This window comes from Carassius gibelio, chromosome B10 (genome assembly GCF_023724105.1).
Source record: "Carassius gibelio isolate Cgi1373 ecotype wild population from Czech Republic chromosome B10, carGib1.2-hapl.c, whole genome shotgun sequence".
NCBI classification, from domain to species: Eukaryota; Metazoa; Chordata; class Actinopteri; order Cypriniformes; family Cyprinidae; genus Carassius; species Carassius gibelio.
This window is the reverse complement of record NC_068405.1, coordinates 4737477-4750748: the sequence shown is the minus strand read 5'-3', so window position 1 is coordinate 4750748 and position 13272 is coordinate 4737477. Positions and strand designations below refer to the sequence as shown.

General features: G+C 41.1%; 1 protein-coding gene across 5 annotated transcripts in view; it reads left to right on the top strand.

The window, feature by feature from the left end:
- psd3l (pleckstrin and Sec7 domain containing 3, like) overlaps positions 1-13272 on the top strand; it is a 117334-nt gene that overhangs the window by 19553 nt on the left and 84509 nt on the right. For 2 of the 5 annotated variants that reach the window (XM_052566735.1, XM_052566736.1), the window contains exon 4: positions 454-828. In XM_052566735.1, coding sequence (XP_052422695.1) covers positions 454-828 — 375 coding nt within the window. Of the gene's footprint in view, positions 1-453; positions 829-4992; positions 5076-5684; positions 5708-12724; positions 12842-13272 lie in introns of those variants that run through there. The other 3 variants (XM_052566737.1, XM_052566741.1, XM_052566739.1) reach the window with 3 other exon arrangements.

Here is a 13272-nt window from a genome sequence, read left to right as displayed (position 1 = left end):
ACGATGCTTATTTTGTTGATAACTTATTTCATAAAAATGTATAATAATAATAATAATAATAACAATTCAGAATAATATTATTCATTATAATTAATAGTTCATTACAGAAGAAAATTTGGTCACACTTTATTTTAATGTATGAATGTAAGAATGACTTTGAAAGTTTGAATGCATTATAGAAACAAAAGTTTGAGAGAAAATGTGCTGAATTCATAAATGCATGATCCTAAGAAGGTGTTATTGTTTTATTCTTTTAATTTTCAGGTGAAATATGACCCAGGTTGATTTTGTGAGATTCATTCTAATGGCCTAAGTTGTCAAATGAACATATGCACATTGTAGTAAATGCTTGAGTTGTTTCTTTCGAAGAGGACTTTAAAACAGGCATAAGACAGAATGTCCTAAAGTCTGCTTGTGTTGAGTGAGATGTGTTTGTGTGTCCGTCTGCTGCAGGTGTTCTGCTGGGGAGAGTGACACCACAGATGTCTTCAGCTGCCAGTTTGAGAGCATCCTGGAGTCGGAGCGTCTGCGGGAGACTCTCTACAGTAGCACGGACGAGCTGTCTAACCCTGCACCTGAACCCAGCTCTGACAGCGCTCCAGGAGCCTTGTTTGCCTTCGACATCCCCCTCACGCCCATGATTCAGCAGCGCCTCAAGGACAGAAGTCTGTTCCTGAGCTCGGACGCTGAGGTGCTGAGCATCGCCGCTACGAAGGAGAGCGGCAGGGCAGCTCTGGAGGTGACCTCTTCGTTCCTCTCACCGGGAGCAGCTCTAGCAAACGGTTTAAACGAAAAAGACCCCAGAGACAGGCTGCAGGGCTGTTTGAGGTAAGACCACGCAGTTCAACATATGCTGAACGAATGGCTGGCAGCTCTTTGACTTTGTTGCAATATTGCATGCAGTGTTGCATGAATTGTAATGTTTCGTCTTGATGTAATGCTGAAGAGCTTGTGTACAGGAGAAAACATGGAGGCTTGAGCTGATTATGTGGCGCCCTCTGCTGAAATGTCTTCTCCATTGCTTGCACTTTTTCAGACCAGGGTTATAAAATAAACAGGTCCTATTCTTGCTATTAACAAGCCATTAGCTGACTTTTGCCTCAAAAAAGTAAGATAGTTTTTAGATTTAGGTATTAGGTAGGTTTGGAGATGTAGGATATGCTCATGCAGAATATGTGCTTTATAATCACTTATAAACAGCCAATATGTTAGTAATAGACATGATAATAAGCAACTAGTTAATAGTGAGAATTGGTCCCTATAATAAACCTAAAAACATTTTTGTTTCTTACATGAAATAAACATAATCTGGTCTTGTGGATATATTTGGAGAAAAAAGTCACACAATAAATCACAATTAAATTTTTATTATTTTTTTTTTCTGTGGTGGAAATAAGCTTATATGAAGGGACCTAAAGGGAGGAATTCCCTTCATAAAATATAGTGTAGCTATTAGGGTTGCAATGATACATGTATTGGTACTGAACTGTCATGGTACGGGCATCTCGGTTCGGTGCATGAGGCCTTACAACGAATACAGGCAGTTTCCCCCCAGTCCAGAAGGGGCGCCGCGCCGCAGCAATGCTGTTTGATTTGGGAACAAATTAAGTGCATCACAAAGATGAACTGAACCTCAAAGTTACGTGTCACCAGGGGCATACATTTCATCTGACAGTTAGGGGGGACAATAAACAAAATTTCTCAAGAGCAGTTTTTGAAGGGGACACAAATAATCCAGCTAAAATTGTACTTGTAAGGACATGTATACACAGAGGAAAGCTGTATTACTATAAGTGCAGCAGGGAGACGGTGCCAAAATAGACAACGTCAAGCTGTTGAGGTCACGCCGTGACACGCTTCGGATTGAAGCGACCCCAATAATTTTTATAAAGGGGGTGAGGAAGGGGGTAGCACATTACTAAGAAATAATATATATATATATATATATAATTAATTAAACTCTGCATCATCAGAGTTGGTATGTGGCTTTATAAGACACTTGCACTTAACATTTTATGAAAATCAAGTGTAGTTAACAAGGTTTTTGAACAGGTGGATCGCATTATACGCTTTCATACACTTACAGGTTATAACATTTATTGTAGCTATATGGGCTCTTAGTTTTTCTTGTTGTTTAACACACTTGGCCAATATCTCATGATATATAGATGATGGAGGGCTGTATGCACGGCATATTTAAAACATAGCCTACAAAAGTAGCCTGGTTAAAACTAGACAGCAAAAGCTATTCTCTGCTCGTCAAACACACAAAAAACACGTGTTTTGGTAAAGAAAACGGTGTACTTATTCAAACATCCGTTATTTATTATTTACCCTTGAATTGTAAACAAGCTGAGATCTGTCAACAGCAGGGTTGCCAGGTTTTTACAACAAAACCCTCCCAATTGCTACTCAAAACTAGCCCCGATGTGTTTCGAGGGGGGTACCCCCATAAAAATTGCATTCCGGGGGGTTAAATACACTTCAACCCGCGGACATGAAAAACAAACCACAGCAACAGTGTTAAAGTAGCCCTGTCTAGCGGCGCTTTGTTCTGAATGGACTGACAGTTTGAGGACCCATAGCATTACAGAGTTTAGTGACGAGCTCTTTTGATTGCTTTTCATTGGGTAAATATTAGTAAAACCCTCAAACAGACATAAGGAAGTCCAATAGCAGTGATTTAAAACAATAATAACTAAATATAAAAGAGAGTTTGTATTTTCCACGGCACACCTGACTGGGCTAGGTTTTGATAACTGCTATACTCTGCCATATGAAAACACTGCCCCTTTGGGATAGTTTTGAGTAGCAATCGGGCAGGTTTTGTTGTGAACACTTGTCAGTCCTTTCCTTTAAGCAGATAACATTATTATTACTAACTCATCGAAAAAAATATATTGGCATCATGTATTAAATATAAAATAATCACTTCATCCAATGTTAAAGTGAATAAAATAGCTGACAGCCTTACTTACTGGAGTTCCACAACTGTTGACGTCTCTCTCACAGGACTCATAATTTTAGGGGGGACAACCCTCAGATGGGGGGGGGGGGGGGGTCCCTAGTTGCAGGAACCTAGTTTTAAAACTTTATGCTGTTAAGATGTTACTTTTAAGCATCTAACTACCCTGAGACTGCAGGGCTGATGGGAGAAATGACGTATATGGAGAAAAACCAGTGTCACAGTGAGTCAAGTGAATGAGTCAAGATACAAACCCCTGTTATGTCATTTTCTAGAAGATAGTTTCCAAAAGAGAGTCATGGTGCACTAGTTCTTAGTGGGTTTGAAGTGGATTCAGTGTTTATGGGTTTAGAGTGATTTGTTTTGTACAGCATGGTTGTGTTTCCTGTAAATAACGGATCTGTGTGTACAGCAGAAGATGGAACATGCTAATGAAACAGAGTTTAAACTGCACAGAATTGAAGGAGCTCTCGTGTTATGGATGAGTGAATGCTTATGAAGCACTTTAGTAAACCTGCTGCTGACTCAATTCATTCGACCTCTCATGTGCGTAATTTGAGGAACCAGTGGATTAATTTGTGACACTGACCCACAAAACCAAATTTTTCAAAATTAAGATGTATACATCATTTGGAAGCTGAATAAATAAGCTTTCCATTGATGTGTGGTTTGTTAGGAGGACAATATCTGTCCGAGATACAACTATTTGAAAAGGTAGGGTGATTCTCTTTTTCCCGGACTCTTTTTCTCTTTTTGCACCAAAAAAATTGCTTCAGTCCGGGATTTCTAAATCGCCAAAAATGTCCGGGATTTGGCTTTTGCTTTCTAAAGTCATCATTCATAGTGTGTGCTTTTGTAATGAAGCCCTGTGTGGTTTTCTTAAGCCCACTCCTGCTGACCATTACTGTGTGCTCCTGCAAACATCATAATATTGGATATCATTTCCATGCATCAGGGAGCCGATATCAATATGCACAGTATTTAAATCAGAGTTTGGATGCAGGGTTGCAAAATCAGCATTTGTTTGCACAGAATTGAGCTGATTTTAAACTGTTGCAGCAGGTTGATTTTCTGCCCTGGGCCAAAGATTATAAATATTGTATAATTTACATTGGACTGAAATTTTATTTTTGTGAAAGACAGCAACTTGGTAGGAAGCCTTTTAGCTGGGTTTATCAGCAATATGCATAACAGTTACTGTAAAATAGTTATTTTAGGTACTGAAATTACATATTTTGAGTTTTCATATTTGGTATATGGTCATTGCACCACTAAGTGGGCTAATTGAACCCTCTCAAACTCAACAATGAACCCCCCTGCCCCAATCCCCCCAATCTTCATTCAGTCCCCTACTGTTTTTTTTACTAAAATATGTAAAAAAAATCTAAATATAGAGAAAATCACCTTTAAAGTTGTCCAGATGAAGTTCTTAGCAATGCATATTACTAATCAAAAATTAAGTGTTAATATATTTACTGTAGGACATTTACAAAAATATGCTCATGGAACATGATCTTCACTTAATATCCTACTGATTTTTGGCATGAAAGAACAATTGATCATTTTGACCCATGCAATGGAATTTTTGTTTATTGCTACAAATATATCTGTGCTATTTATGACTGCTATTGTGGTGCATAGCCAGATATAATTTGTATAGCGCACTGAGTCTAACATGCACCTAGAAACACACAGTCTACCAAAGCATAACAATGGCGATCAGTAAGCATGCATCCTCACCCGCATGCTCATCAGAAATCATCACGCTACATTTCCTCATCATCTGTTGTTATTTATAGCTCCAGCGCAGCCTCATGCCCCAGAGCATGATGGATGTAAATAAAACCCATTGCTCCATTCACACACACGCTTGAGTTGGGCCCAGCCCCCCACAGATGGAGTGAGACGCCGGAGCTGTGGTGATGAGACTCGCTGCTGTCATGAATAAGCACAGACAGAGCGCTGTGTCCTAGCATGCAGGTCAGAGCCGAGCATCTGGCTGGAGGTAGGACACATCACGCGGCATCGACCGACCGACTCTCATGGGTTCTGTAGTGTCCGGCTGCTTTTCCCAGCCGGGCCTGTCCGACGCCGAGCAAGTGTCCGTCCAGTAAGTCTTGACCTTCGGCTTGCATGACACGCTTCTCTGATGCAGCTGATGCCGGCGTGTGTGTGTGTGAGTGACGCAGCAGCTCTCGTGTCTGTCCGCGGTGTGAATGTCCTCTACAGCTGAAAGGTTGAAGCTTTCCTGTCTTTGTGTGATTCTCCCCTCCCTCTTCAGTGGGCTGATCCTGAAGCACATGCTGAATGATGATAACTATAAACAGTAGAAGGAATATAAAGTTGCCTGCATTGTGATATCATTACTCATCTACTACCGAGACAAGACTACAGGGGCATGCTGTTCATTTATTTTTGTGTAAGAACTATAGAATGATTCTGTTCTGAGTGCAAATAAATAAATTCTTCACCGGGTTCAAATTGTTCACACAAATTTGGGAAAATTTCACTGGCAAAAAAATATTTCCTGTATCTATGAAACACAGCGCAAACAGAAGTCACTGTTGGTCAATGTGAAACTTGTAAAAACTGCGTCATGAAATTTCCCATTGCGCAAAATTGTATTGAAACGATATTTCCCCAAATTGTTGAACAATGGTAAATTTAATGGTAAACTAAAGTGTCTGTTGTAAACTACATCTTAATTTCCTTCAATGTTTTGGAGAGGTTTTAAACTGTCAGGTAAGGCTTTGTCAAATTATTCAAAGCATGTCTTGGTTCACTTTCCCTTTCTAGTTTTCTAATGATGTCATTAATGCAGGCAGCTCTGTCATTAATGTGATGTTGTCTGCGACAGACTCTGTGTCTAGCCTCCCGTCAGGATTTTATAGATTGCAGTATTTCACTGAGAGCTCTAAATGCACATACATGCCATTAATGCCAGTAAGCATTTAGTCTGCATAAGTCATGGTGTGTTTGTGAAATGGGGCTGTTTGGGAGGAAGTGAATTGCTTTTCTAAATCATCGTGCTATTTATATTCATCAGCGTTTGTGCTCTGAGCGTAAGTGTGGTTCTCAGTAGTGCTGATCAAAGCAGTGCTCTGTGAGGTGTCATCCTTTATTTCCACACGTTCACACACGCAGAGGTAAACAGTGTGTGTGGTAGGTGCTGGTGTCATGTGACCAGCGTCATGGACTGCTCCGGAGGAAGCTCTAGGTTTGTGCCAGTGCTTGAGGTGTGAGTCAGCACCAGCGGCTCACTGTCAAGTCAAGTCAAGTCACCTTTATTGATATAGTGCTTTAAACAGAATACATTGCGTCAAAGCAACTGAACAACATTCATTAGGAAAACAGTGTGTCAATAATGCAAAATGATAGTTAAAGGCAGTTCATCATTGAATTCAGTGATGTCATCTCTGTTCAGTTAAATAGTGTCTGTGCATTTATTTGCAATCAAGTCAATGATATCGCTGTAGATGAAGTGACCCCAACTAAGCAAGCCAGACCCGTTGCATTTCACCACCCTTAATTTCTTCACTCGCACATTATCCCCGTTGCTTGCCTGGCTCTCTTTCATGCATTTTCACTGTAAAGAATGCAACTGCACATTTTTTTATTTTTTTTCAAAATGTTTTGAGTTTAAAATACATAAAATGCTGTTTTCTCAAAACCCTTGTCAGACCAACAAAAATACCCCAAATGTTGTCCCAACTTGTCAAACACAGTCGTCTTAACAAAGAAATGTTAAGGCTTTGTGAGTTCCCAGCATGCATTGTAGCATGAATAAATTCTGCACTTACTGTTATAGGATTATTGTTTTGTTGTTTGCTGACTTCTTTTAAACTTTTTGTTGTTGTTGTTGTTTTGTAATATTGTTAGTTATTTGTTGTGTTGTGATGGAAAAAGAGCTCATCTTTTTAACATTTGTTGATTGCCACCGTTCCTGAGGTTTATTTGTCTAGTTTTGAAGTTATATGTTCAACCACTTATATCCATTTTCTGGATATCTTAGTCTTGTAAGTTGTTTTACGCACAAAGACAGTGTTGTCTACATGAGGGGTGCCTCTGAATCTGGATTTTCATAGTTGAATTGGAATTTTCGCATCTAGCCAATATTCAGCTGATAGTTGATTCATATGTTTGGGGCTAGGGAAAATACATTGAGTCAACTCAGACATTCAACAGCCATAATAACTGATGTTAACACACTGGGAAAATGTCCGCTGTGAAGCCGCTATTCCACCGGGCCTTGGCCCCTACCACGACAGGATGTCTGCTCCCATATTGAGATGCCCAAGAATATGAACTGTTTTCAGCGAGAGGAGTCTGTCCTGGGCCCACACAAGGATACTTTTCGTACTTAAGTACAATAAATATCAAATACTTTAAGACTTTTACTCAAGTAATATTCTAATCGGTGACTTCAACTTCTACCAAAGTAATTTTCTGGTAAGATATCTGTACTTTTACATGAGTACGACTTTCATGTACTTTATACACCACTGGTCAAATCCCACACCACACCCAGATAAGTGGTCCTCTGCAATGGAGAAAGCACACTTCTCTTGGTGTTTAGTCTTAACCCCAGCCCTCTTATGTGGTCGAGAACAACATCTCGATGTCGAACCACCATCTTCTCTGATTCTGCTAAAATCAACCAATCGTCAATATAGTTCAGTTTGCAGTCGCAGCGGAGCCAGAGCTGCATCCACACACTTTGTGAAAGTGCCGGGTGAGAGTGCAAGGCCAAAGGGAAGAACCTGATATTGGTATGCTTTGCCCCCAAAAGCAAACTAAGAGAGCGACTAGGAGGAACCGCTGGAATGCCGCCGCCTGTTTGCGAGCCTCCTGGTACCTCTCGATGATGGTGTTAATGGCGTCGCCGAACAGGCCCGAGGACACAAGCGGGGCATACCCTATCTTTTTCCCTCATATCAGAAGTGTCAGCCATAAATGTCTCTCTGCTGCCACCATCGCTGCCATGCACCACCCAATGGTGCGGGCGGTCTCCTTGGTGGCGTGGAGAGACAAATCAGAGGTCCTCCTAAGCTCCGTTATATCCTCGGATTTCACATGCTCACACTCATCTAATTCCTTGAGCATGTCGGCTTGGTGCACCTGTAACACTGCCATGCTGTGCAGACACACACCAGCCGGACTCGCTGCAGAGTACCCCTTCCAGCTGTGTCTGACCCTTTAAAGACGATGCCGCGCCGGGAGAAAGATAGTTTACGAGCATCTGTTCTACCCGGGTCATCGTCTTATAATTGCACTCACTCATCCTCACCACATTGCCATAGTGGGAATGAAGAGGCGGCAGAGAATGGCTTTCCCGACAATCAACACTCCTCAAAATCGGTGTGCAAATTGAGGGAAAAAAGGCAGGCTCCGGCGTGGAGGTGGACGTTCACAGAAAGCGCTCATCCAACTTGCTTTTCTGCGGTTCAGCCCTTTTCTTGGCGGGCCAATCGATATTTAACTTTGCCACAACACGAGTTACCACCTCCAAAAGCTCCTCAGACTGGGGGGACAGAGGGGTCAAATCCTCATTGATGCCCAACATGTCAACCTCCTCGGAGGAAGACAGGTGGAGCACCGAACCCGCTCCCCGTGGGTTAAGTAGCACCGGAGCGTGCTTCCGATCCTAGACAACAGTTGCTGGATCTGGGGGGTGAGGAAGAAGATAGGGACTCGCCCGTCTCCATTCCCTTTGCCAGATCCATCTGTGAACCCCACGAGGGGTGATCTGCCTCTGCGAAAGCTGGACCAGCACTGTGGGGACCGATAGCAAAGGCCCCCCCTGCAAACAGAGCAAAGTGAGCAAAGAGAGCTTTCCTGGAGCGAAGAACATGTCGGGAAAGCCACTCGCACACAACTCGTAGCTACCGAGAGCCAACTCTGCATGATCTGCTCTGAGGCAGATAACGCACAAACTGTGTGTATCCCCAACTGTAATGTAACGCGGGCTGGGTGGAACACAGATGCCTGCCCTCGCCCAGTTTATGTTTGGTCTTATATCACGCTTTTGACATGTTTTGGGAAAAACAACACTAAATAAAACTTACAAACAAACATCAGACTGACACACACACAGAGCGCTTGCTGAATGACAGAAGGCTATGACTTCAATCCTAACACCCCGTGAATATTTGACTGCGAGATTGGTATTCGAATCAGGCTCCTCGAATAGAAGCATTGAATCGTTGACTATGGTCACCCCTAGTCTACATATTAGACTAATTTACATTTACATTTACATTTAATCATTTAGCAGACGCTTTTATCCAAAGCGACTTACAAATGAGAACAATAGAAGCAGTCAGGTCAACAGGAGAACAACAACAGTATACAAGTGCCATGACAAGTCTCAGTTAGTCTAGTATAGAACGCATAGCCAGGTGTATATATATATATATATATATATATATTTTTTTTTTTTTTTAATTAAATGAAAAAGACAAGAAAAGGAAAAGTACTGGTGTTAGTAGGTTAAGTGCAGGCGAAAAAGATGAGTCTTTAGATGTTTCTTGAAAGTGAGTAAAGACTCCGCTGTACGAATTGAGATTGGGAGGTCATTCCACCAGTCCAGGAAAAGGTCCGTGAGAGTGATTTTGAATTTCTTTGGGATGGCACCACAAGGCGTTGTTCACTTGCAGAGCGCAAGCTTCTGGAGGGCACATAGGATTTAACCAGTGAGTTTAGGTAAGTTGGTGCCGTGCCAGTGGTTGTCTTGTAGGCAAGCATCAGTACCTTGAATTTGATGCGAGCAGCTACTGGTAGCCAGTGTAACCTGATGAGGAGGGGAGTAACATGAGCTTTTTTTGGCTCATTGAAGACAACCCTTGCTGCTGCATTCTGGATCATTTGCAGAGGCTTGACAGTGCATGCAGGAAGGCCCGCCAGGAGAGCATTACAATAGTCCAGTCTGGAGAGAACAAGAGCTTGGACAAGAAGTTGGGTTGCTTGCTCTGACAGGAAGGGTCTAATCTTCCTAATGTTGTATAAGGCAAACCTGCAGGACCGGGTCGTTGTAGCAATGTGGTCAGTGAAGCTTAATTGATGATCCATCACAACTCCTAGGTTTCTGGCTGTCCTCGTAGGAGTTATGGTTGACGAGCCCAGCTGTATAGAGAAGTTGTGATGAATCAATGGGTTAGCTGGAATCACCAGTAGTTCAGTCTTTGTAAGGTTAAGCTGAAGGTGATGGTCATTCATCCAGCTAGAAATGTCACTTAGACAGGCTGAAATGCGAGCAGCTACCGTCGGGTCATCAGGCTGGAATGAGAAGTAGAGTTGGGTGTCATCGGCATAGCAGTGATAAGAAAAGCCATGCTTCTGAATGACAGATCCTAAAGATGTCATGTAGATGGGGAAGAGAAGTGGTCCAAGTACTGAGCCCTGAGGAACCCCAGTAGCAAGGTGTTGTGACTTAGAACCCTCACCCCTCCAAGACACACTGAAGGATCTGTCAGAGAGGTAGGACTTAACCCACAGGAGAGCAGTTCCAGAGATCCCCATCTTTCTGAGGGTGGACAGGAGAATCTGGTGATTAACAGTGTCAAAAGCAGCAGACAGGTCCAGTAAGATGAGTATCCATTGAGTTTGTCATTTGTAAACAAATAAAAATTTGTTAATGTGGAGACTTAAAAAAATTCTTCCAGGAAACAGAAAAAAATTACCTCAATAAAAAATTGTTGTTTCAGTTGCTGTGACAAGAATGTAGCTATTAGCAAAATAATCTAATCAGGAATTGACAAACACACATTAGCATTGGCTAAACAAAGAGTCTCTACTGAGAAGAGCTAAAGAACTGAAAAAAACCCCTAAACCTTTAACTAAAACCTTTCTAGTGGGTTTCAGACATACAATTAGAAATCAGCTGGAACACTATAGCAGCCAGAATGGGATGTGCTAAAAACTGCACAGAACACTATAGGATCCACATTGCTAATAACCACATAGAACCCAACCGAAAAACTCCTAGAAACCACTCAGAACACCTCGGTAATCACGAACAGTGGTAACAATCCAGAGTCATAGCAACTGAATATTAGTGCACTAAAAAACACTCAGAGCAACAGTTATCATATAGCAACACTCTAACTATCACAAAGAACACATTTTCAATTATATTAAAGCAACACCCTAACAAACTCATTCATATTTCAGAATAAATATCTAGTTTAAGGATGCACAATATTAGATTTTTGCTGATATCTGACATGCCAATATTTTTCAAGTGATTTTGCTGATAGCTGATGCTGATCTATATGTATATCTATATGTTTTTGAAACAACACCAACAACCAAATTTTTCCTGTGCAAAAATGCAGAAATGATAAACATTAATTTTAATTTTGCGTAGTTTTGAGCAATAACGTACTTGTTGTTTGAAGTAATAAACATTATTAAAGTTTTTTTTTTTTTTTTTTTTTTAGTACATTGACGTGCTTTGGATCATAACAAGATCAGGAGATCTGTAATAAAATCAATCAATGCTTTTTTTTTTTGTCAGACAAATGCAGTTAAAACCGTAACATTTTATTTGTGGATTTTAATATGAATAAATGTCTAAAGCAAAAGAGCTGTAAAAAATATATTACATATTAATGAAAACAACTGTAATCTAAAAGTGTCATGTTTGTGATTTTATTCATGTAATCAAAACAGACACATGATTTATGACATCAGTCACTTCTTTATTTATTCAGAAACACGTTGACTCTCTACACACCAGACGCTTTGTTCGCTACATGCATTCTCAAATTAAATGCGGCGATTCGAAACAGTGAAACTAATAATGATTCAAGCAAAAGTTTGCTTACAGAATGATCAGACCCAGGGCACAAGTGAGTTATTCGTCATATCGGCAAGGCATACTGGCATAATTTATCGGCAAATTCAAATAATTATCTGCAAATTAAATTAATTATGGGGAAAGTGAAATTGGCTGATGCCTATGTTTACAATTTAAGCATTTATTGTCTGATTCCGATACCGCTCTGATATTGTCGTTCATTCCTAATCTAGCTGGGTGTAATCTTATGAAAACATACAAAGAATGAGATCTGGAGACATTATGGTGAATGCATGAAGGGAACCCTGAGAGCGTCAAGTGACACTTGTTTGTATTGGGAGTGTTTTGGTATTCATCAGGCTGACGGCTGATCTGCGCTGCTGGGATTTAATTGATCAGATAATCCACTGATCGAAATGGAGGAAAGAGATGCCGAGGAGATAGGTGTGTGTGTGTGTGTGTGTGTGTGTGTGTGTTACTCATTAGCCTAGTAGTTCACTGGGCAGCCCTTCTGCTCAAGGCTAAGCGCTTTACAGCCTCCACCTCGTCTCGTCTGATGATAAAGCAGCACACATTACCATACAGCCTCAGATATCTGTACAGATCCTTGTGTAGGTCAACACACACACACACACACACTCACACTCAAATCTGTACATTTAACAGGGACTTCTGCAGCAGAAACACTGGGACGCGTTCTTGTGGTAATCTGCTGGAAGAACAGGCTGTATCAATTAGTGTGACATCATCTGCTGTTGTTCTGCCGCTCTGTAGACGCCCAGAGAGAATCTGAGGTCAATCTGAGTGCTGTTGAAATGTGGGAGCAGGAATAGAGAAGCTGGAGAATGTTTGGAAAGGGTGGGAGGGTGACACGTGCAGTCTTTCACTTCATACTTTCAGTGCGAAGGAATGAAAAACTAACTTTGGCCCCTCCACCATTCTGTGGTACAGACGGAGGGAGGCGCTTTCGTTATCTGGAGTCTTCTGGTCTGTTGTTATTGCAGAGCACTTTCTGTAACTCTGATCATAAAGTATACATCCATTTATGCTTGATATTTTTGGATTTAGTCTGTTCTCAGGTCAGTGCCTCTCCTCTACTGTTGTTGAATGTTTTCACGGTTTGTGCTGGTGATCCTCAGTGTTTGGTGTGTATTGGTGTGGCCTGGATCTTTCTCTGTTTTGTGCAGTAGTTGTGTTGGAGCCTTCTGTTTAACTGAATTAGATCTGTGGCATTTCGTTTCAGTTGTTTGTTGTGGAAAAATGATTTCCTGCTTTAGTATCATGGGAGAGGAAGTCATTTCATATTCCCATGATACAGATCCTGCGGTGATATTTGTGGAGCTCTGTGTAGGAAATGGTTTTCTTAAGATATTTTGAAATGTGAAGTTTGATTCCTGATGTTCTTGATTCTGATGTCTATTTTTTGTGAAAGACTGATCCTTGTATATATTTATTTTTGGACCTTGTAATTAATAAAAAATCACTTAAACCCAGCCCCTCCATGATCAAT